Source organism: Rhipicephalus microplus, chromosome 8 (assembly GCF_043290135.1).
Source record: "Rhipicephalus microplus isolate Deutch F79 chromosome 8, USDA_Rmic, whole genome shotgun sequence".
NCBI lineage: Eukaryota > Metazoa > Arthropoda > Arachnida > Ixodida > Ixodidae > Rhipicephalus > Rhipicephalus microplus.
In genome coordinates this window covers 10,940,821-10,964,791 of record NC_134707.1, presented here as the reverse complement: position 1 = coordinate 10,964,791, position 23,971 = coordinate 10,940,821, and the positions used below count along the sequence as shown (strand labels likewise).

Here is a 23,971-nt window from a genome sequence, read left to right as displayed (position 1 = left end):
AGTCGATTCTTCGAATACGTCAGGCGTGACGTACGTTAAGCCACTTCTTGTCTACCCTTCAGGTGTAGCCTGGAAGCACCAGCTGCTGTTGCACCTTAGGTTGGGAGTGGTGAGGGTTGTTGGTTGGTAATTGTCGATAGTTATAGCGCGAGAACAGAACGACGAGAAAAAGACAAGAAAGACACGAGCGCTTCGTGCCTGTCTCTTTGTCGTCGTTCTGTTCTCGCGCTATAACTATCGTCATGTCATACCAACTAGCCAAAACTGCCACACTTCTAAGTGGTAATTGTGGTTGGAGTGTCTAAACCATGCTTGTATCATACACGTACACATGTTTACAGATGCTCGAACGTAAATAATTAAGGTTTTTTGTTAAACCCCTCCCTCGATCCCCCGCCAATAAAAAAATTTTGTTCTGTACACAGCTTTTTTTTTTTTTTTGGTCGGCTTTCTGGATCTATAAGGTAGTGGGGGAGGGGGCTTAGGACAAAGGGGTACAGGTGAAAATGGAGGGGAAAGCGCACGATGACCTTCCCCTCCCTCTGCTGCCCAGACAGCACTCTTAATTGAAGGGGTGGAGTGTAGTTAAATAGTATAACTAATGCGGCGAGCCACGACAGCTACCCGTACGATCACTGTCATGGGCTTCGAACGCCTTGCGACGATATTAGCAAAGTGACTACCTTCAATTAAATTAAAAAAAAACTAAAAATTTTGAAAAGAAAAAAAAAACATCTTGCCGCCCCCGGGAGGGCTCGAACCTCCAACCTTTCGGTTAACAGCCGAACGCGCTAGCCGATTGCGCCACGGAGGCAGGACGACCGAGGCGTCTTAACAAGCCAAGTAATCTCTACTCTGGCTATTTCCTGCTGCAGTGAACTGATTTGCACGACGCGGCGTTGGCACATCGTAACAGTAGGTGAATGCTCTTCTCTACGGACTTCATTGCAAATCACGGCCATGGAAATTGGGAAGCAACCCACAGCGTCTTCGCCTCAAGCTGGACCGGACTACGGCTGAGCGACTGCCGCGCATTTTCGTGACGATCGATGTCGACCGATATGTTCAACGACTACATTGACATTTGAACTACGCGTTAGCAGCATGTAGTGCCCGATGCTCTATTTGTGCCGGATAACAAGATATGGACAAGTGGTGAAGTATAGCAAGAACTTTTCGACTGCAATCCAAGCGCTTTCTTCTACGGCCGGTGTTCTTGGCATGGTTCTCGGAGACGTTCCTAGCGGCCGCCGTCTTAAACTTCAGCAGTAAGGAGTGTCGTGTCGCAGAATAGCTTCACTCTTTTGTCTGTACTATAAACAATTCTTTAAAACACAATTATTTAGGATTATAGATGTATGCGGAAAGAAATATTTTCACGGAATCTTTAAGTAGATTAACACAGTCTTTAGTTAATAACTGCATTTCTTGAGAAGAAAAGGCCTGATACCTTGTGCAAACTGCACGGACACTAGAAGTGACGTGCCATCGTCTAACACGGTCACCTCAAGATCGTGCTTCATAGGATCATTTCTATAGTACGATCGCCGAGACGCATCCGCGATCTCGGAATACCCTCAACCACGATGAGGAGTCGAGGGTCTCCGCCTGAGCGCGAAGCCGGCTTCGGGACTTGGGGTTCCGACCCGGGTTCCTGCCATTGATGACCGTTCCCTCGGCTGTGACAGCTGATGGGAGGGCGGAGACTCAGTCTGAGTGGCTGAGGGTATATTTGAAATCTAAAAGAAGATTCTCTCTTATCACTGCTCGGAGTTAAATCACCGGACACTACCACTGTTCATTGTGTTGGCGTGTTACGTACTGCTGTTCGATTTTTTCCTACACCTCTGCGGAACGTTTTAGAACACCGGCGTTAGTTTTAGCTTTAACTGTTCAGTGATGGCACTTCACCTCCTTATTCTGTTAGAGCCTACCATATCAAATCGGGTCACAAAAGCACTCCTTTTTTACGAAACATAGAGAAGTATGTTCTTCGTTTTCGAAATAAAACAGAAACAGCAATGAACAAAGCCGTGTCGCTGAACGATCGCAGCGCCGAAGTCCCCTATAGTTAATTTTAGGAAACTTTATAGGCCGCAAGAAGTTCAAAATAGCGTGCGGGCCTCAATGTCTTTAAAGCTCCTTTCCGGCGAGCGTGCGTCAGCGTTTGAGGGGCCAAACGCTATTTGAAAACTCATATGATATTCGTACGCAAACGCTAAGCCTGCTAGCCAACGCCTCCATTATTAAGATGCTTGACAAATGGCTCGTGTTGCCAGCGGAGTCGTCCCATAGAGAAATTCTCTATGGTCGTCCTGCCTTCAGTTTTGAGCAAGCGCCGCGCAGTGGCGCTCGCAACCAACTAAATATATATATATATAGAAAAGAACTATATATATATATATATAGAATATATATATATATATAGAAAAGAAATATATATATAGAAAAGAACTAGAAGACTCACTAGTAAATATACGGCTGGTATTGTGAGCCATATGTCAACAAAGAGCGTTAAGGGAAAAGTCGTTAAGGGAAAGAGCGTTAAGGGAAACAAAGAGCGTTAAGGGAAAAGTATATATATATATAGAATATATATATATATATAGAAAAGAAATATATATATAGAAAAGAACTAGAAGACTCACTAGTAAATATACGGCTGGTATTGTGAGCCATATGTCAACAAAGAGCGTTAAGGGAAAAGTCAGGGAGGCGGAGAGGATTTACTGGATGGCAGCTATGGAGAAAAAACCGGCTTTGAGTAACTACCGAAAGGGCAAAAATGAAATAAGGAGGGAGGCATTTTACGATAATTCAAGGGGAAGCGCTTTACTGTTTGAAGCGAGATCGGGTTGCCTTAGAACGCGTAGTTATAAAGCAAGATTCAGTAAAGAAGAAGAACAATGCACATGCTGCGGGAAAGATAAGGAAACGGCGGAGCATGTTCTGATTGAATGTGGAGATATCCACCCAGATGTACGTTTGGGCACGAGCCTACAGGAAGCCTTGGGTTTTAGGGACAACAATGGAAAGCTGAACACACCCGCGATTGAAATAAGTAAGAGACGGTTAGAGTATTGGTGGCAGAAAATTAGAGAGAAAGGACAAAAATAAATATTGGAAAAATAAAATATGGACAGTGTGCCGTAAATGGCAGAGAACTTAAGCTGAAAATTTACCTTTTTTCCATTAAGATAGAATTTATCGAAGTAGAGGCATTAGGCCAACATAAAACAAAAAGAAAAAAGATTTTTTTTTTCGTCGAGCCTGGTGGCATACTTGTCACCACCCCGTTATAAAGGGGACGCTCATAGCATCCATCCATATATCTGCATCGCCAGCCTGGTCTACAGGCTGGCGATGCAGATTATAAAGGAAAGATTGCAGGCGTGGATAGAGGATGAGGGGGTGCTGGGGGAACTGCAGAATGGGTTTCGGAAACACAGGAGGTTGGAAGACAATCTGTTCTCACTGACGCAGTGCATCGAAATAGCAGAAAAAGAACACAGGCCCCTGTGGCTAGCATTTTTGGATATCAAGGGAGCGTACGATAGCGTGGTTCAAGAGGAATTGTGGGGAATACTGGACACACTAGGTGTGGATCATGTAGTCACTAATCTTTTAAAGGGTGTCTATAAAGGTAACAAGGTAGTTATAAAGTGGGAAAAACAGGTATCCAAGCCTGCAGAGGTAAAACGGGGGCTTAGGCAGGGGTGCCCCCTGTCACTTTTATTATTCATGATGTACCTACAAGGATTAGAGGCAAAATTAGAGGGAAGTGGACTTGGCTTCAACCTCTCTTTAGTCAAACAAGGAAAACTTATTGATCAGGCACTACCGGCATTAATGTACGCAGATGATATAGTGCTAATGGCCAACAACAAGGAAGATTTGCAGAGATTGATGGACATCTGCGGTAATGAGGGAGATAGGTTAGATTTTAGATTCAGTAGGGAAAAATCAGCAGTCATGATTTTCAATGACAACGAAGGTAGTGAGCTTAGAATACAGGAGGTCACGCTAGAGATGACAGATAAATACAAATATCTGGGCGTATGGATAAGCAATGGGACCGAGTATCTGAGGGAACACGAAATATACGTGACGACTAAAGGTAACAGGAATGCAGCAGTCATGAAAAATAGGGCACTGTGGAATTACAATAGGTATGATGTTGTGAGAGGAATATGGAAAAGGGTCATGGTTCCTGGGCTGACGTTCGGCAATGCGGTCTTGTGCATGAGATCAGAAGTTCAAGCAAGATTAGAAATTAAGCAACGTGGAATAGGTAGGTTTGCTTTAGGAGCTCACGGGAATACACCAAATCAGGGAGTACAAGGTGATATGGAATGGACATCATTTGAGGGCAGGGAAGCTAGCAGCAAGATAAAATTTGAGAAGCGATTGAGAGAAATGAAGGAGGAGCGTTGGGCTAGGAAGGTTTTCAGCTACTTGTACATGAACAATGTGGATACAAAATGGAGGAAGTGAACAAGGAAGTTGACTGGTAAATACTTAGAAAACAGCAGGTGGGCAAACCAAAAAGAACTATCGGTTAAGAAGAAAGTGAAGGAAACGGAGACTGACATGTGGAAAATGGGCATGATTAAGAAGTCCGCACTAGAGATCTATCGAACTTTTAAGCAGGAAATTGCCAAGGAAAGGATCTATGATAATACTCGGGGTAGTTCTCTACTGTTTGAGGCCAGGACGGGAGTACTGCGAACCAAGACATATCGGGCCAAATACGAAGGGGTCGACACAATATGCAGTGCGTGTGGAGAGGAAGAAGAAACTGCCGAACACTTGATAATGTTCTGTAAAGGGCTTCACCCTATAGTTCAGGATGATGGCGCAGAGTTTTTCAAAGCACTGGGATTTAGGGACAGCGAGGGCAAAATAGACTTTAAGCGGGTAGACTTAACTAGAAGGAGGTTATCTGATTGGTGGCTAAAGTCAAGGCACGAGTGAAAATTAAACCCTTCACTGCGAAGTACGAATCCTCAACTTCATTATTTAAAGGAAAAAAAGATAAATGTAATGGTTAGTTCACTAAGTATTACGGCTAGGTGGCGTTAGCCGCCGCCCGATCTGAAGGGTACAGCCATATCCATCCATCCATCCATCCATCCATCCAACTTGACCGCGGCAAATAAGCAAAGGGGGCCAGTTAAAAAGCAAGTGAGGGAAACAGAGACGCTCATGTGGAAAGAGAGGATGGAAAAGAAGGGATCGCTGGGAATCTACAAGGCAAGCAAACAAGAGATCCGGAAAGAGAACTTTTATGACAACAATAAAGGTAGTGCGTTGCTCTTTGAGGCGCGGGCTGGCTGCTTGAGAACTCTAACTTACAGGAGCAAATATTCGTCACAGGATGAGAAATGTGTTGGATGTGGCATAAAGAAAGAAACAATCGACCACATAGTCATGGAATGCCAAAAGATTCAGCCGGATAGAAATGGGGGAAGGTCACACTTTCTGAGGCGCTGGGCTTCGCGGTTGATGGAAGCATTAACTGGTCAGCAGTAGGTATTACTAAGCAGCGGCTGGAGTATTGGTGGAGGAAAAGCAGAGAAGTCGATAAAATAACATCCCAACCAAGAGTAGCGGCTGGACAAAATTAAAAAGACATCAGAGTTGAGGGACAAAATTTAAACTCGAACTATTAAGGTAGGCTAGATGGCGCATGCCGTCACCCCGATTCAAAGAGGAAGCCTTTAATCATCATCATCATCATCATCATCATCATCATTTTTACGGCGTTTTTTTTTGTGGTCCCTAGGGGCGCGTCAGTCGAAAGTTATTCAAGATCTGCAACTATACACGACTGTTTTGAAGGCTATGCAAAATGTCGAGCTGTTGCACCATTAGCCACAGGCGACGCTAAAGACCGACATTAAGCCGACAGGATGAAGAAGTCCGCACTGGAGATATACCGAACTTTTAAGCAGGATATTGCCAAGGAAAGGATCTATGATAATACTTAGGGTAGTTCTCCGCTGTTTGAGGCCAGGGCGGGAGTATTGCGAACCAAGACACATCGAGCCAAATACGAAGGGGTAGACACGGTATGCAGTGCATGTGGAGAAGATGTGGAGGAAACTTCCGAATACTTGATAATGTTCTGTAAAGGGTTTCACCCTATAGTTCAGTATGATGGCGCAGAGTTTTTCAAAGCACTGGAGTTTATGGACAGGGAGGGCAAAATAGACTTTAGGCGGGTAGAATTAACTAGAAGAAGGTTATCTGACTGGTGGCTAAAGTCAAGGCGCGAGTGATAATTAAACCCTTCACTGCAAAGTGCCAGTCCTCAACTTCACTATTTAAAGGAAAAAAAAAAGAGATAAATCTAACAATTAGTTCACTAAGTATTACGGCTAGGTGGCGTTAGCCGCCGGCCGATCTAAAGGGTACAGGCACATCCATCCATCCAATCAAAAATGAAGGATCGAAAGAATGTAGCAGCTTTTGTTCTTACGCGGCAGGCATCTAAATAGAGGAGGCATTGCTTTAGCATAAGCTATTCGAGAACTGCGTCATAACTAGCAGCGCAACTTTGTTAAAGACACGGTCGGGCTAGACTGCACCTGAAAAATCTGCACAGAATGCGCAGATTTTTCAGTGCTATCGTGCGCAGACAAGTCGCGGCGGCCCCTGTATCGATAGAATGCGCCATGCTCAAATCAGCCAACGGCTTTGAAAAGAGATTTTTGAGCTTATAGCGTCATTTGTCGAGAGAAGAGAAAATAATCTTTTGCTGACTTCGAGAATTTATTCTGAATTTCAGGGTGCGTGCTGTGCCCCTATTTGGCTCACGTGTTTTCGCGATCCTCGACTACGGATCGGCAGCGCTTTCTGATCGAACTCAAAAAGCGTTGCAGAGCCACTTTGAACTAAGAGTGCTTTAATTCCATTGTTTCAAGTAACAGTGACATTAACCACAATATCACGTTCTTTACGGTACTGCAATGAAGCTATCAATGCTTGTCTCCGAACACAAATCGTATGCTCACCTTTACTCTTTCGGAGCATGAAGGAATCCTGCTGAACTCGGCCGGTCTTTAAGTATGCCGTAAACCATCCCGGCGAAAGAGCGCACAACATGCAGACACCGCAAGAACTGCACAGTCACTGCTGCACACGCTGGCCCCCGCTCGCTTAATGCAAAAGAACACCACGAAACTTCGTGTGAAAGCTGTGGTACCCTAGCCCGGGGTCTCGACGGGCACAGTAAAATATACTTCCATCAAAAGTGTCCATTCGAGGGGGGGGGGGGGTTAGAAAAAGGGGGTAACGATTTAGAGCACAGGGTACTCTACTATGGGAGAGCTTAGAGCCGTCCCCAATGTGTCAGAAGAATCATCCAATCGACGATTGAATCTTACATTGCTTTCATTTTGAGGAAGGGTCCGAACAACTGCTAAGAGTTCGATCGCGTGCCCCCTCTTGCTTCTATTCGTTCATCAACACCCGTAGTAGCCACCTGAGGAGCACAAGTGAGACCCAAGCTTGGCATTAATTTTTTTGGAATAAAAAAACTTATTGAGTAGTGCAATTTTATATTCCGACTCTGCATCGTGTACTGCTGAGGACGTTTAATGCGCTACCACAAAAATCAGTGAAGTCTGACTAAGAAGTGTTGTTCTGTTGCATTAGTTTTGCACCAAGGGTACACATTCACGTGGTTTTACAAAGAATTCGCGTGGATGTAGATGTAATCCCTTCGTTGAAGCATGGGTGAGTAGCCTAGTGGTCAATAAAGAAAGAAAAAAAAGTGAGTTGCCTAGTGGAAAGACACTCGCTTTCGGAGCATGAGGGTGCAAGTTCAAATCCCAGCATCAGAAAGAGCATTTCTTTGTTTTGTTTTATTTATGCTGGAGACATATTGGGTCTGATTATCTGCTCGTTTGGAAGCAGCGCAGAATCTCGGCCGCAAGGCCCTGCGGGAGTGTCCGCTCTTTCACCCGCAACCATCTCTCACCCTCGCAAGTTCACCCTCAACCACCTCTCACCATCGCAATACCGTATGCACAGCTCTGCACCAGCTTATGAGCAAGAAACTCGGTAATAAATAAGAAACAGATGAGTACGCACGTCCGTAAATTTCACAAGCTGTTTATTAAGTATATATATTTTATATATATATATATATATAATTATCAAAACACCATTTTTCTTCCGTAACGGTGCAAATCTTCACTTGACTAGGTTGAACAGTTCACCGAACCACAGGTCTTGTACAGACATATTTTTCTTCTTCTTCCACATTTCCTGTTAAGTACATGTGACAATGTTTGGCATGCAGTGTACAATTGTTTCGCGATCGCTCTTACATTTTTTTGTATGTTTCATGGTTTTCCTTCAGTTAGGAGAAGAAAAAATAGACATTGAACAAACAAACAAATAGAGAGCGACATTTGCAGCTGCTCCAAAGGAAAACAAAAAGAAAATTTGCAATATTCTGTACAGTTATAAATCTCCACACGATTTGACATTGTAGACACAAAATCTTTGTGCGCTATAAACCACGTCGCATCAGCCACAATAGAGGTATACAAACTACTTGTTTCTCAAGCTGATAGCCTTAATACAACTGCTACATGTGTCACTATCTTTGCGTTTCTGTGACAGCTCATAATGAAGTTGCTTTTTTTCATTTTTTTGGCTTTTTCCAAGTGGGAGGCTACTTTTTTTTCATGTTGACGAATTAATTTGGTGTTGCCATTGCAACTGCAGCGCTTGCACCTAATAAAGTTCAGAACAAAGCAGTACCTGCATATTCATGGTGTTATAAAAGAGGCACAGGTTATGAGAAATTAAAACAGACATGACGTTTCTTTGGGAAACGCTAGTGCTTGTCCTATAATTCTTGCACCATTCACCGAGTTGGCATGCCAGCTTGAGAGCCCCAGCGCACCTTCACTTGTCCCACGCGCCCATCCAGACTTGATTTAGCAAGTACAAGGCAGTACAGTATGATGTGTAACACTAATCTTCATTCAAAGGCCTACTAATACAATTACTGCAGGAGATGCAATGTAGGCCCTAACTTGCCCTAATAGTAGTTTACACCGATATTACTTGAGTTTATAAATAGAATTAGTATTCTTTAGGACTAGTAATACAGTTTATTAATAGTTAATGGTTCTGTGAAATATTTACGTGACAGCCTTATGACGTCATAGTGGCAAGGCAAGGAATAAACCTGAATGAGAACAACATGTTGGAAAGTTGTTCATAAGCCAATGGAAGTGATCGTAAAAGTTGTTAATATATGATCACATATAAGCTATTTTTGGTATGTCCTTTGACAAATAAAATGTCTTGACAACTATTAGAATTTATGGGCCATGAATGAAAATTATATGTAACCCTCCATACTAATTTCGCCTGCACTCTGGTGTGTCAATATTGCAATGAACAACCAGTTCGCTACCAAGAAATAAATCTGGCTTCACATTTATAAAAAAGTATGTTCAACAAAACTACCTAGTTCTCCTGTAGAAAAAAAAAAAAGAAATATTTTGCATACGTGTTGATTTCAAGTTCAAACCCTTGACACCCGAAGTACTCGATGGCTGAACGTTATAGTGGTGTGCTCTTCTATCACACCACAGTTCCGGTTCGATGTGTTTCAGGTTTGGGTGTAACACAACCACAATGTTATCCCACACAGATTTTGAAAGTGAGCAAGGGTTGCCCGCAGAAGGCATTCGCCAAGCGAATGTGACTACAGCACCAGTTCGAGCGAGCAGCGACAATTAACAGAAAAAAAAACTACTTTAGCAGCACCACCTAGTGTTATTTGTGAGCAATCATTCTAAGCATCACTGGACTGCTACGTAGAAAAACGGTGTACATTGCAAAAAGCCTCATCTTCGAGATGTGGGTAAGAACTCCACCTGTTTCCCAGGGAAGTCACCCCACTCACTCTCACGCTCATCCAGCGCATTGTGGAGGCTGCGGTATCCCAAAGAATCCCGAACTCCTCTGAAATAGCGCAACCAGTCTCTGCACTGGTCTCCCCCATTTTTTTTTTTCTGGTAGAAATAAAGATATCAGCACCCCACTACTCATCGCAAGATAAATTTGTTAATCCCTTCCATTCTGTTATTTAAAATTATTACTGTGAAAAATCAAACCGCATAGGTGAACCACGTTCAGAGCGCTCCCAAAGAACAGCAGGAAGTGTAAGAGGACTTACAGCCCCAAGTGATCGCGTCTGCGCATGCGTGAATCAGAGTGAAAGTGTCCAACAACGACAGTCACAGCCTTGCACACATAAACACAAGTTAATTTCAGTAAACACAAGGCTTACAAGCACTTCGTTAACAGCGAACCTCCTGTTGGCATATACAAGTTAATATAAAATTGCAAAAAAATAAAACAGAACAACAAAAACATACAATCATCTTTCACGACCAACAGTCAAGACCAATGTCTTTGAGTAACTTATTGTGTAAATCAGTTTGGTAAAAGCAAGACTGTGACCATTTGAATCGTGCATGCGCTGATGTTATTACTTGTGGTTAAGGTCGTTTGCTTAAAACTGCTATAAAACAGTTGCTGTTGAGCATTCGTGTTGTGCACGAGTACTAGTGTTAATGTTACATTTGTTAATGGCAGGAAATAGGCATGCTTGAACCAAATAGCTGGGTAGGAACTAGCCCAGAAACAGTTGCCAATGCGTGCATTTACATTATTCAGATTCCAAATTTCTTTACGTTTCCTCGCCAATGCTTGTAATATTTTACAACTGGGGTATACTGAGATCAATAGGTGTATTGTGAGCTATTGGCTGATTATTATTGGCTGACCTAATGGCTGGCTTACTGTGGTACAATGTAAGCTATTGCCTGACCAATAACTCACAACAGGTTAGCTCGAGGAGTTCTAGTTTTGGAGATGAGGCTGTAGTTTTGTTTTTCCACGAGGCAGTCCAGAAGGTCTGGGCGCTTTGCAAAGTACGCGCAGGCACAGAACAGTGAAGATAGTATGAAACATTTTCTCTCAGTAGCTGGGACAGAGCACTTCAATATCCATATCATTCTCACCAAAACAGTAGAAAATTTATGTCGAATCATGCCCATTCTTGCCAGCAAGATACAAATGCAAAAAATTTAGATAAAATAGGAATCAGGCATTTAAACTTTCAACGTTGTGTGAATTACGTAAATAGTTTACGTGAAAAGAGACTTGCATGCAATAACTAGCATTTGTACTGCAGCATCGATGTCAAAATACTTTAATAAAGTACTACCTGAAACGTCAGCACATTCAGCAAGACAATTTCGCTTGCTTATAGTTACTGCATCAACCCGTAAAAAGTTTGCCTCAGCAAATTGGACATACGCCCTTAGATTAAGAATTATGCCGTTACCAAATCTTTGTTAATTAGCCACCGTCGTACTCCGAGAAATGTAGCGAATATGTAAAAGAATCGGATAGCGTGGTAGTGGATTTTTTCAAGATGTGGGTTTTGACTAAAGGATTTTGTTTGCAGACCTTCGCCGAATGTGTCTCTAAGCTAGGTATGTAACTGATCTGTAGTGGTCAGCATAAACTGAACTCCCCGCCGAGATCATTACATCTCACAACTCTTCTGCGCATTACGCATGCGCAGCTGCAATATTGCGGAGCACTGTTCTGTGCCTGCACGATAATGAGAAGCAAGCGTTAATAGCATACAATACGTCACAGTTCTAGTTAACACCCTAAATACACCCCAATGCGAAGCATGTCTCAAGTACGAACCCCTGTGAACAATAAGAAGTAAAAAACTGAGCGATTAGCAATGCGATACCACAATCATTCCAGACATGTTGCCGTGTGTTCTTGGCCTTGGGTGACACCTCTCTTTTACGAAAAAGCTTCAAAGTATAACACGACAATAAAAAACACCACCACAAAATTCTACAGTGAAAAAAAAAATGCAAAGAAAATGTGAAAACATAAACAGCCTGTTCTTGTTCTTGTCACAATATAGTTGCAAATGTACGGTCAGTGTCAGAATTAAGTTTACACTATCATGAAATCTGAGAAACAGAAGAACATTTAAGACGCCAGGAGGCGCAGCCTACCATTCCGATCTGCAAACTGTACTACAGTACGTTCCAACAGCGTAAAACAGTATAAGAAATTACGTTGTAGAGCTTGTTTACAAAATGCTAGATTGTGCAGCCCGATTGCGTCGCACTGCCTATCGGGCTGCAGAATCTAGCCTCATTTCCTAGATAAACACTACAGTGTGATCTCGTACTGTCTTACTGGCTACGGTCAGAGCCCAACTTAACGAAGCGAACAAAGTGCAATTGAACAAACAGTGAACACACATTTAGAGAGAACAAATTGACAGCGATCAGCTGAACCTTCTACAAAGAAAGCAAACACGTGAAAAATCATAGTGTGTACAACGAGCAAGTTTGCATAATTCTTCGGGAGATAGGTTATAAAACCGACCCCGAAGAAAGTAGTGCGACCTATGCACAAGCGCTTGATGATGGCGCCCTCTACAGTAGCCTTTTCAATTTCACATACAATGATAAAAAACACACCAGGGTAAACAACAATTTGTCGACACTGCAGCCATAGCAAGCATAGTGCATCACGAACACTTTTGTACACTCAGAGCAGAAGTACGCGCAGTTTGAGCTGTTGCCGCTCAGGTGCAACCCTTTTCTAACACCATTACAGAAATACTAACCCAGTAGCATGACTCTAGCAACAGTCAACAGGCTTGTTATGCGCAGTTTGTTTATGTCTCGGACGAGCGAAGTATCTTGAGCTTTTTTGAGTCGCCATCTGAAGATCTGTGAATAAAGAGAGCATTCCGTGCCAAGGCTCACTTCGAACACGACAGCAGCACCAACACAGGTGGTTGCAGAACGAAATCGGCTCATGTAACGCATCGTGTCTCACGATAGCTAGATGGTAATCAGTGTTTCGTGCTGTTTCTATTCAACAGTGGATAAACAGAAGTGCACTTCGTCGTCCCCTGTGTTTAATCTAGCCCGTGGTCTCCTATACTACCTGACGTACATTCTGCGTGTAGCCAGTTTCATTCGTTAAGTTTTGGCACCATTACTGTTAAGCATATGCAACCAATGACCAACCTATGATAATCGCGTGTTTTGCTCTGTTTCGGCGCTGTCCCAGTTAAGCATATTGCCACTTGACTACTAGGTATGGCGAGCGTGAGTACGTGACAATATGCAGTTAATTAGAGGCCATTTTTAGTTCTTTTTCGACAGATACAGTCAATTACACTATAAAATATGGCAGCCTTGTGTACGGCCACTTGATTTAATGAAAGAGCACTAGATAGAACAGTGTGCATCACGGACAGAATCGAGCACATAGGCCCATTAGCTATGAAGTCATAGCAAAAATACTGTCTGATGTTTTGGATAACTTACCCCCAAATGCTGCGCATAGACTCCTACTGACCATCACTAAGGTGCTAAGCTTTGCGTCGCACAAACAGAAAGCAAAGTGTACACATGAGTATCATGCACAATAGTGGCCATTTCAAATATGGTCAACTTCATTTACGTTTAAAGTATCCAGGATATGAGACTACCACGAGAGGAAATGCGTGATATCGAAGAGTGGGTGTCGTGCTGTCGTGCACCGACTCCGCTTCACCCAAGTTATTTACAGAACAAGGTGACAAAGAAAGAAAAGAAACATCAACAACCACGTGAAAAGCTCTTTGCAAAGGTCGTGAACACAATTTGTTTCTTTCATCAGACAGTGTATGTGAGCTGGTTCTTTGTCGATATATTAGGTCCGGCCCACATGACACAAGTTTCGGCTCCCCAAATCCCCGTTTCCCTTTTACACCTCACACTTTGACCAACTTTTTTTTTTATCAAGAACGCGAACGTGCTTTGCGTGATTGCTTGCTTACAAAACACGACACCCAACTTAGCCGCAACAAGCGAATGAAGCTGATTACGCGGGGCAAAACATAGGCCGTGACGTAGTCATGACATAGCTGTGATGTAGTCGAGCCTTCGTGATACAGAAACGGTTCTCTCGACTCGCAAACACCTACCGTAAAATAAAGAATGCGCTTTGCTCGTGTGCTCAGTGAGAGAGATGATATAATAAATATATGTACAAGAACTGACGCAGGATTTTTTTTACAGGTTTGTTTCTGTTCAGTTTACATAGTATCTTTCCTTTTCTAGTACAATGGCACAGCAGGCCTCATTGCTATCAAAACTCAAGTGTTGATGCAATTAGGATACTACACAGTCATCAGCAATAGACATGACAAATTATGAGAGGCAAGCTGCCAAAGAGGCCAGTGGTCACAATAACCTGGCAAGGTGGAGTGCTTTTAAACACGTGTTGGGGCATCGAACTCATTTTTTGTTGAGGCACCACATGACATAATACAGTTCACGAGTACATTACCAAACCAATCAAACCGAAGTCAAAATGCGGTTTTCACATATATATGAATTGATATTTCAAAAAAGGCTGATGAACAACAGCACCGAATAATATTGTAAAAAAAGCACCACATGCAGGAATATGTACACATACGTACCAAAGTAAGAGAGTGCATATAAAGTTATCTCTATTCAAGATGACACATTCGTATTCACCTTGCATATGAAATCAAGATAGGAGATAAATGATCAACGAACATATGATTAAGGCCTGGTTAGTGTGAATTCATTTGAACAATTAAAAACTCTATCTCTTCACTACCCGAGTGGTTAAAGTGATTACTGGAGTCTTCGGCAGCTTAAGTCGTGAACAGGTAACACCAATCAATAAATATTTACCACAACTAATATGTTTCCTTCTTATAAAGAGTGCACAAAAAACATATACAAGAAGCGTACAAAACACAGTGAAAAAATTTTTAGCAGGATGATTCTTTTGTCTAGCATCCAGGTGTCAATAGTGCATGTACTGTTGTGCAACGACAAATAGCCGAAATAAAACTAGCTACATAAATTCTGTTCTGTTCTGTTTAGGTTCATGTCCTCTGGATATACGTTATGTGTACGAGTAGTTGAATATGGTGCATAAGCCTCCACACGGGAATTACTGGGACGCTACACATATTTTTTTCCTTTCTCTGACATTACTCATTTAGAGCAACGGTGGAATGATAAGAAAATACAGCTGATTTAAAAACTATCGAGTCAGAGACATATTGACATTAAATTAACTTATGCATTTTCTGGAGCAAACTAAATTTCAGGCGGCAGGTAGGCATGAATACACACACTGCAATATCAGAAAAATGAGAAGTCAGGACTTCAGCAATACAAAGAAAGTTCACCATGCCAAATCTGATCAACTTAACAGATCGCCTGAATGCAGAACTTCATATAAATGAAGCAATGTGGTTTTTGATGCATACAGACAAATATGCTGCACATTCCACTTGCAAGCCTGTTATGTACATAGCCACTTCTAGTTGTACCACTCCTAGAAGCAATTTCTTCGTTATGTATATACCAGATAATCGAATTCCACTCGAACGGAAAAAAATATCACATATATTCATGAAAACTCAGCCAAAAAAAGCCAAAATTTTCTTTTTCCTTCGCGTCTTGCAATACTGAACCTTTTCACTCATGGTTTCTGAATGAGATAGAAAAGGTGCATTAAAAACCATTGAGTTCCAAACTCACAACCTGTTCTTTTCTGACACACAAGCTCTGGCACTGGAATGCATAATCCCGTTACGGTTCAAACACCCCACACTGCAGAGAAATAATTGACGTGTCGTTTTCTTTTCTGCACACGAATGTTACGTTGATATGCTCGGGATAGGGAGCAATGTTGGATGATACCACACGGATAGTTTTATTGATGCAGCACCTCCTGTAAGGACTTGAGCAAGAAATCATTCGTTAATGGCTTCGGTCTGCCACAAAAGCTGTTCCCTCACCACTGGAAAGACTGGTGCGAAGTGAAAGCTAAAACTATAAACGGTGCTAATGAAAAAAAAAAAGAAAGAAAAAAGTTGTCAAGATGTCTTAGCTGTTCTAATAAATGATGTAATATTTGGCCAAGTGTTCGTACTATCGAGGAATGTCATGCGCTTGTTAAGAATGATATTCTGAGCAATTATGAGTAATTATAAGTTTCACGGGTGTTATCGCTAACTTTTGACAAAGTGCTGAACCACTGCGTGATAAATCCGTGGGCTATTTTTATCGCCTTTGTAAGTACCACAGCCGACAAACACGAGACTTTCGCATTTCGCCGATTGATAGACGAGAACACTGCAAAGGGGATTCTATGACGTCTTTTCGCAATTTTGTACGATTTGATGCCGGCAGAATTAAATTTGAAAACGATATGTGAATATGAGGTGCACAGAAATTACACCATATCTTAACATATATATACTAGAATTATGTGTATTTTGCAAATGTGATGCATAAATGTGACTTCGAAGCAAAACATAACTTTTCATACATTCTGTATTCTGCGAAAAATTTAACGAATACCACACACAGTTAATCATCAAATATCATTCGGCTGAGTTAAACGTGCTCTATATAAATCCACTGTGTACTTGGGAAAACTGAAAAAAAAAAAAGGCAGAGATACGGCCTACGAATCATCTGAAAGAATTGTGATCTAAAATATAAAACATTTAATGCTGATAGCTACGTGAACTACACTTGGAAGAATGAAGTTACAAGTAATGATAAGCATTCAGACAATGTTTTGCATATTAATCTTAGTACACAAGATCAAACAATTAAAACATCAACTGATGAGATAGCAGATGCAGCGTAAAGTGATGCACATTTTTCTGTGACCTATTTGTTTTATCATCGCCTCTCCCTCACATAAAGAACATGAAATGTGACCGCATAAGTAATATTGATGGTGTGCATTGTGGAATATAATACTCTGAAGATGTTAAGCAGCACGATTGAAACCACTGTTGTACCGACGTTTCTGAATGCATCAAGATAGCCGTAAACATGCCAGCTGCAAAAAAAAATTAAGACAGTTATATACGGTTATATAAGGTGTGCTGTCAGGTCACACAAAACTGAACGAAGAGGAATTTTCAAAAGTTACGCTCGGTACATACGCTATTCGCACAGCTGCACCACACGTGACGGACACCTGCCGAATGCAAGCGCAGGGTGAAAGAGCATATCAGGGACGCTCTTCTGCCATCCGCTTGTGTGCGGCAACTGTACCGGCACGTGTGCTGTTGCAGTGAAATTAAATTTGTGGAAGTCAGGAAAACAGAGTTATGGACAAATAACTTGACACATTTACTATATTCTTAATTTTCCTCTAAGGTCATCTTTTTTTTCTCTAAGGTCATCATGCTATTACCAAACAGCAATAGGTAAAAGCGTGTAATCAGTCGGTGGAAAACGTACGCCAATTGGCGTGGCACAGATATATGAAAGATTTTGATACAGAAATGCACAACTTTTAATAGAATATTTTCTACTTCTTAGCACTGTACGGAAATATGGTACGTTTTTTCTTGTGGTAGAGACACTTCTTTGTACGTCCCGTAATATGGCAAAATGAGTATGAAATATTTTCTCCTTTTGGCACAGTTATTGATTCGATGGCTTCAATCTCGGCCACATCCCCCGAGTTCGTAAGATTATGGGTAATAAAATTAACAACGACATGAAAGTCAGTATTATGAAAATGCATTAGACTACCGCATACGTAAGACTATACAACTAAACTAAGTATATCTAAATGACTACTACTCACAAGAAGACGAGTATTCCGTGCACAAAAGAATCTACTGGCACACCGCGAGGCGATTTACCTTCGAAGAAGGTCAGGAGAAGGTCAGATTTACCTTCGAAAAAAGTAAATATGACCTTGTTCGCCCTTGCACAACCTTAATCTGCAAAATCAGTAACAACCGCTAACTACATCTTCGAACCCGAGCCAGAATCTTCACTTGAGGCTAGTTTGTAAAGTTGAAGAAATCATCTTGACCTTCTCAAGAAGAGAGTTTCGCCTATCCTACAAGACGCGTTCTGCTTGTAGCTGTTCACATTTTTTCTACGCAAATACTGCAATGACATTGTAGAAAATATAACCACCGCTTAAGTGAGCACGCTTAGAAAGACACTCGAATATATTCTGTAGATTATCCTACTTGTTCAGACACTCACAAACTCTATTGAATACTTTGCTTCGAACATTGTAAAACTTTTTTTTGTAGGTACTCTCAAGAGAGGTTTCGCACTATGGCTTATTTAATGCACGATGACCAAATGATAATCTAACGTTTCACACATATTTTGTGGTTAATTATTTTGAATATACCAAGATGGTACTAAACTTAAAATTATGCAATGTGTATGAGGAGAGCTTGCTCGAATAAACTGCACTTTTACAGAGCAAAGTAAGTGAAGACTTTCACCGTTGTTGAAAATGAGTGATCACTCCTGCAGATAAGTGATCTTAGGCTTTACGAGACAGTCAAATTAAGAATGATGCAGCTCACCTGATTTTTTAGCTGCGAAAAACGACAAATGTAGATTAGGCCAAGACACTATATCCATACGTTTGAAACACTTCACTGGCTCGTTTGCTAGGAAAAAGCTGGTGTAACCAAGACGCGCCATACAGAGTAAAAGCCTGACCACACGCACTCAATGTAGCCCGTCAGCACGGGGCTTTTTGACACGACGCCACACCCTTTTTTTATTGAGATAGAGGGCGCAAAGTGCGGCGCCACATGAAAATTCTGTGCGCTGACGCGCTGCGATGAGTGCGTGTGGTTAGGCTTTAAAGGGACCCTTTAACGCTTGAAAACATCGGTGTCAATTGCAGAACCCGTAGTGGCGCTCGCCAGAACTACTGCGAGCGGAAATGATGTCGGAAAGTTGCCGCCATATGATCGGATAAATGTAATATTAAATTTGATCACAGCATTGAATCAAAATAGAGAGTACTATATATTTAATTTAATTTTTCATTAATTTTTCACTCAAAGCGACAGAGAGTAAAGCTCTCCGACTTTTTCAGCTACAAAACTGCAAAGCTGGTCAAAGAATGCACCGAACGCCATGTTCTGGAGGAAACGCGCTAGCGACGCTCCGGGCGCCGCAATTTGAAGAAACTAAAAGAAAAAAATGTAAGAGCATTGACATATATGTGTAATCGCAAAAAGAAAAATCAGTAAAGCAACAAAACATTATAGAAGCGTTTGCGAACGGGCTCGTTTGGCACGGGTCATTCCCTCTTCAAGTGCCACATTGTTTGTTACCATCGCAACGGCGTCCTTAATAGGCTGGACGTAACAGGCAATATGTCATGCGAGCTTCCTGTACGGTAGGGCTTTTAGTTCATTTTACTGGGCACCCTTCCGACATCAGATGACGAGAGAGACACAGTGGTGAGCCCGCAAAAGTTGAGTTGAAGGTGAGCATTCATTTCATTGTATTTTGATATCTCTACGCTGAATAACTTTGCACTGCGTGGCCCTATCGCTGCCGTTCTTGTGGCACTTATCTCTTAAGCCGCCAGGGTACACAACCAGCTTAAAAAACGTGTAAAACTATGAAGTCGTGAAAAGTGTTAGAGGGCCCCTTCAAGACTCAGTGTGACAGGAAACACCCCGTAGTTACGAACGACAAATACTCAAACGGGTCCCCGCTGAACTTGAGAGAGGCGAGTCAGAATATACAGCTACATGGTTGACTTGGAGATTGCACCCACTATTGCATTTACCGGAAACAAAAGCTCGTCCAGTCAGATGCGAGTATAGGACGAAATGGCCTGTGTAAACAATGTTTCCACAACTGGTTGCATACCATGCGTGTCTACCGACTTCTAATCACAACATTATACAAGATCTTTGTTTATCGCACTATAAAGTACGTGCTTTTATGCAGCATGAATTTTCGCTGCAGCGGTACAGCTATACTAGAGCAACGTTACTATCCATTAGACCTTACAGGCCTCAAAAATTTCTCTTCTACAAACTAGTTTATAATATGTCAGCCCAATTTGACCCACTTTATCGGAAGACAAGTTGAAATCGCTACAGAGACTAGTGAATCAAACAAATAAAGCAGTAGTTCCAAGTAGGGAGATAGTTTGAACGTCCCCAGTTTGATAGTAATAAAACTGAAAAAAAATTCTGCAATAAATATTCTTACTTGTTATATTAGAAGCCATCAACATCATCATCATCATTAATAAGAGTAGTCAGGCTGATGATGATGACTACATGTAGCCGTATTCACGACTCGCCACTCATACCATTACCAAATGCACTCTGCAATGCCTGCTTGACTCTGCAGTCGCCTGCTGATTACCGTTTTAATCTTCGGTTTGTGTCATGCATATACATTACTTGTTCAGTATCGCACTAAAACCAGCTTAAAACGAGCCTTCTGGCTGAAAAACTCTAATCACGGAGCCACTTTCATTCATCGTAAGTTTTTTTTTTTCAAAGAGGGAAAGACGTTACGAATACTTTACGTGCTATATTTACACGTCGACAAACTCTTGGTTGAGAAGCACTTGCTGAGAAAAGTTGAGCCACCAAGAGAATGCCGTAGCACACGGCTAAAAAAATTTTGGTGGCAAAGAGCCACCTTTGTCCATAGAACTCAGGAAAGACTTGAGTGCCAATGTTGGCTATGTAAAAAGAAAGCCGCTTGAGCCATTCTGAGTTAGTATAAATTCAATTTGTTTTCAAATTTATAAATCTATACGACAATTCTACAAGGATGCTTTTGGCGTGTTAAACTTTGTTAGCAGTCACGTGCTAGTTAAAATAATATGCAATAAACTGGAAAACTTAATACGGCTGCAGTAGTAGTTGTTTGATTTCAAAAGTGAGACATGTGACTTCAAAATTGGCATTATTGTAGATCTACGTTTAAAAAAAGATTCAAATGTAAGCACCAAAAAAATTTCGTGAAATTTGCCTTCCCTAATTCACTTGGAAGAATGCGATTCACACTTGTGACCCAACTCAATACTACTAATTTGCAAAGTTGTCACTCCTCTAGCAGTAAATCATAGAGAAAAGCTTTTATACAGAGGATAACACAAACATTATGTCACCTCAAGCTTTGCTAAATCAGAGAAGATATTCGACGAAGCTCTGCAACAGAGCGTATACTCTGTCATATCTGTGGAGGTTCATTTGTTAGGGCAGTGAAAGATTTCTGCTGTGCCATCGAACAGCCCAACCGCTCGACCAGTTCAACCCTTACCAGCAACGCCTCTAGTGAAAGAGGCCTTCAGCTTCGAAGGACTGCATACAGAATGCTAGCTTTTTCTCCTGCTTGATTTCATTAGTGTTTCGAAGGCGCAGCAGACGTGAGCTACCAACTAGCCGCAACTGGTCATCGTTGCTCCTTGAACACATATGCTACTAATTAAGCAGTTCCGTCTTACCCTCAATGATCAGGAACATCGATTGATTCCCAACCAAACATAATTGATACTGCGCTTTCCTTCAGAAAGTGTATGGGTAAAGTACATGCCCATTTCTTCAAAGTTCTCACAATAAAGTTAAGAAATCTGCATAGCCTGTTGGAGACGTCCGTGGCGCTCCGTATGACTGGTGGACAGCAGTAGGTTCGGCGAATGCCTCGCAATTGGTAGCAACGGTGAGATATAACATAACGTTTCCTACTTGATGTTAGTACTCAGATCGGCCTGTCTTCATACAGCCGGGAATGTTGTACAATATCGAACGTATATTCTGGATACTTGATTCAAGATGGAGGCTGTCAAACGAAAGCTAAGTCTAACGAATGTGTGTCACCGTCACCCAATGTGAGCGATACCGAAAGATAGCCAAAGGTTTTAGCACCGGTGACATTTCAATGTGTTCATAGAGAAAGCTACTTGTATAACATAATGCATACACCCTCAAGCAGATGTCTTGAACCACTGGTGTGACAAAAAACATTTCTTGTTCCATCACAGCCTAGTCATGGCTGTAATAGAAAATAAAATGAGACTACTCAATGCACATATTTAACTTGTGCAATACATTAAAGGAATTTGACATTATGAGATTGTGCTAGACGAAATTTTAAAACTTTAATGTTTACCATGGTCTCAAGACATTTGCTTGCGAACATACAAAAAGTGTTATCACAAGTATCTTCTCAAATAAAATTATAAGCAAGGAAAAAAATGTCATAGCATTAGTATTCTGTAACTGGCAGGAACTGTTGTGCAAACATGTGATGCAGAAAGAATTCAAAGATTGAGTACAATTACGCTGGTGTTCTACAACGTCATAAAAAGAGCACTTCTCTATCAATACTGTCTCTATTCCACCAGGTTATACACTTTGCCATTTTGCCAGCTGTGATTGGCTCACATGCCATCCACATCCTCTTTGAATGGCTAAATTCACGAGCACAGCGGAATTCAACGATATGCAACCAGAAGCATGCAGTGAGCCACTGAAACAGACGGCATCGAATTCGAATGTTCTGCTTTTGAAAACTTCCGCCACCCTTAGGAAAACATGCTTTCAAGCACTCTCAAGGTGGCACAAGACGGCGCAGATCTTTCAATAAAATAAAGGAAGAAAAGAAGTACATTGCTGGATGACAACCTGAGTATGCCTAATTACCTCAAAGGCATTAATCACGTATGATCATGTAAGATGGCACGTACAACACATACGGATATTCAGGCAAAATCACTGAACACATGTTATACGTGACATTTCATTGATAGCGCTGACAATCGCATTGTGGTGTCAAGGCTTCCGAGATTTCACGTGTCTAGCAGATTTCAGCGTACATGCTCAATGCATTTTCCCTCCCACCAGAAGCTGTTGCACAATGCTTGCGGAACAGCTCCAACGAAATGCACATTCCCACCACAGAGGAGATAGACACGTAGTTCGAATCTCTCGTGGTTGTGTTCAGAGTGTTTTGTTACACTTGCCCAGTCAGTGACAGCAGGCAGTTTCCCGTTGAGCCCGCTACCTGACACGAAATGACAACCCCACGATTACACCTATATACACGTCATGGAGGATGTGTCGTACCCACAAGGTCTTTGGTAACCTTTGGGGTAACCCTTGGCTACCTAGGTTGGTGACCTTTCGTAACCCCTGGCCCCAACAAGGTCGTTGGTAACCCTTCACAGGTCAGCCAAGAAGATATGCCCTATTCGCGCTCCACGAGACACCCGCGAGGACTTTTGTTTGGAACGTCCAGTAAACCGCAAGACCTGAACCATCCATTCGAAAGGTCTTTCCTTTACAAGAGCACCGCAATGACATCGAGATAAGCATCTTCCCTACTCTTTGGAATCGTAACCAACTAAAATTCGTTGGATATCTGAGCACTCTCGCCGCGGTTAAGTACAACACAAAGGTATATACCTAGGTCTTCTTCCTTATGTGCCCACCGAAAATTTCCTAGACAAAATCCTCGCCGACTAGTAGCGGCGGAGGCGGTTTGTAGAGGATGCTGACTGGCCGAGAAGCCACGGGTTGTGGCATCGGCTGCGGCTCGGACCCCTGTGGAGTCGCTGGCTCCTGCTGGATGCCGCCTTCCATAGTGGCGGTGGCACTCGCATCGACATGTGGCGTGTGCCACATTCTCTCCATGGGTTTTCGCTTCATCTGGAGCACGTTTGTGTAGTCTTTGATGAGGCCGGCAATCTGCAATGCCTACAAAAAAAGTGAGAAATACAAAAATATAGAAAACGATTCAGATAGAGAAAAAGATGAAACAAGAAAAGCACGGCGGTTGGCCGAAAGGGCTTTGCCTGTGGACTGCTGCTATACACTGGCACACGAAAAGGGCATCATGTCCCCACATAAATGTTGAAGTGTGAATGGCTATGATAACGCAGTGCCCGGTCAAAAATAGTCAAATTTGCAAAGTCACATGGCCATTTGAAAGCAGAAATCCATGCATGCATTATTGGAACCATCGAAACTTCTCTCAGTCGATTGCGTACCTGTAGGTCCCGGCATCGAATCCCAACT

The 23,971-nt window shown here is 42.1% G+C and overlaps 1 protein-coding gene, 1 long non-coding RNA gene and 2 other non-coding genes across 4 annotated transcripts in view; 2 read left to right on the top strand and 2 right to left on the bottom strand.

Moving 5' to 3' along the window:
- Positions 1-740: 740 nt before the first annotated feature.
- Positions 741-814, bottom strand: TRNAN-GUU (transfer RNA asparagine (anticodon GUU)). Its single transcript has one exon. It is a non-coding gene; the product is annotated as a tRNA-Asn (tRNA).
- A 694-nt stretch (positions 815-1,508) lies between these two features.
- On the top strand, positions 1,509-1,721 carry LOC119165939 (small nucleolar RNA U3). Its single transcript, XR_005109084.1, has one exon. It is a non-coding gene; the product is annotated as a small nucleolar RNA U3 (small nucleolar RNA).
- A 6,381-nt stretch (positions 1,722-8,102) lies between these two features.
- Myo81F (unconventional myosin 81F) overlaps positions 8,103-23,971 on the bottom strand; it is a 131,969-nt gene continuing 116,100 nt past the window's right edge. The window contains exon 44 of the mRNA XM_075871023.1: positions 8,103-23,650. Coding sequence (XP_075727138.1) covers positions 23,396-23,650 — 255 coding nt within the window. The 3' untranslated portion in view covers positions 8,103-23,395. The remainder of the gene's footprint in view (positions 23,651-23,971) is intronic.
- The window catches only part of LOC119164123 (uncharacterized), a 19,219-nt gene continuing 14,524 nt past the window's right edge, over positions 19,277-23,971 (top strand). The window contains exon 1 of the long non-coding RNA XR_012885472.1: positions 19,277-19,407. This is a non-coding gene — a long non-coding RNA (uncharacterized LOC119164123). The remainder of the gene's footprint in view (positions 19,408-23,971) is intronic.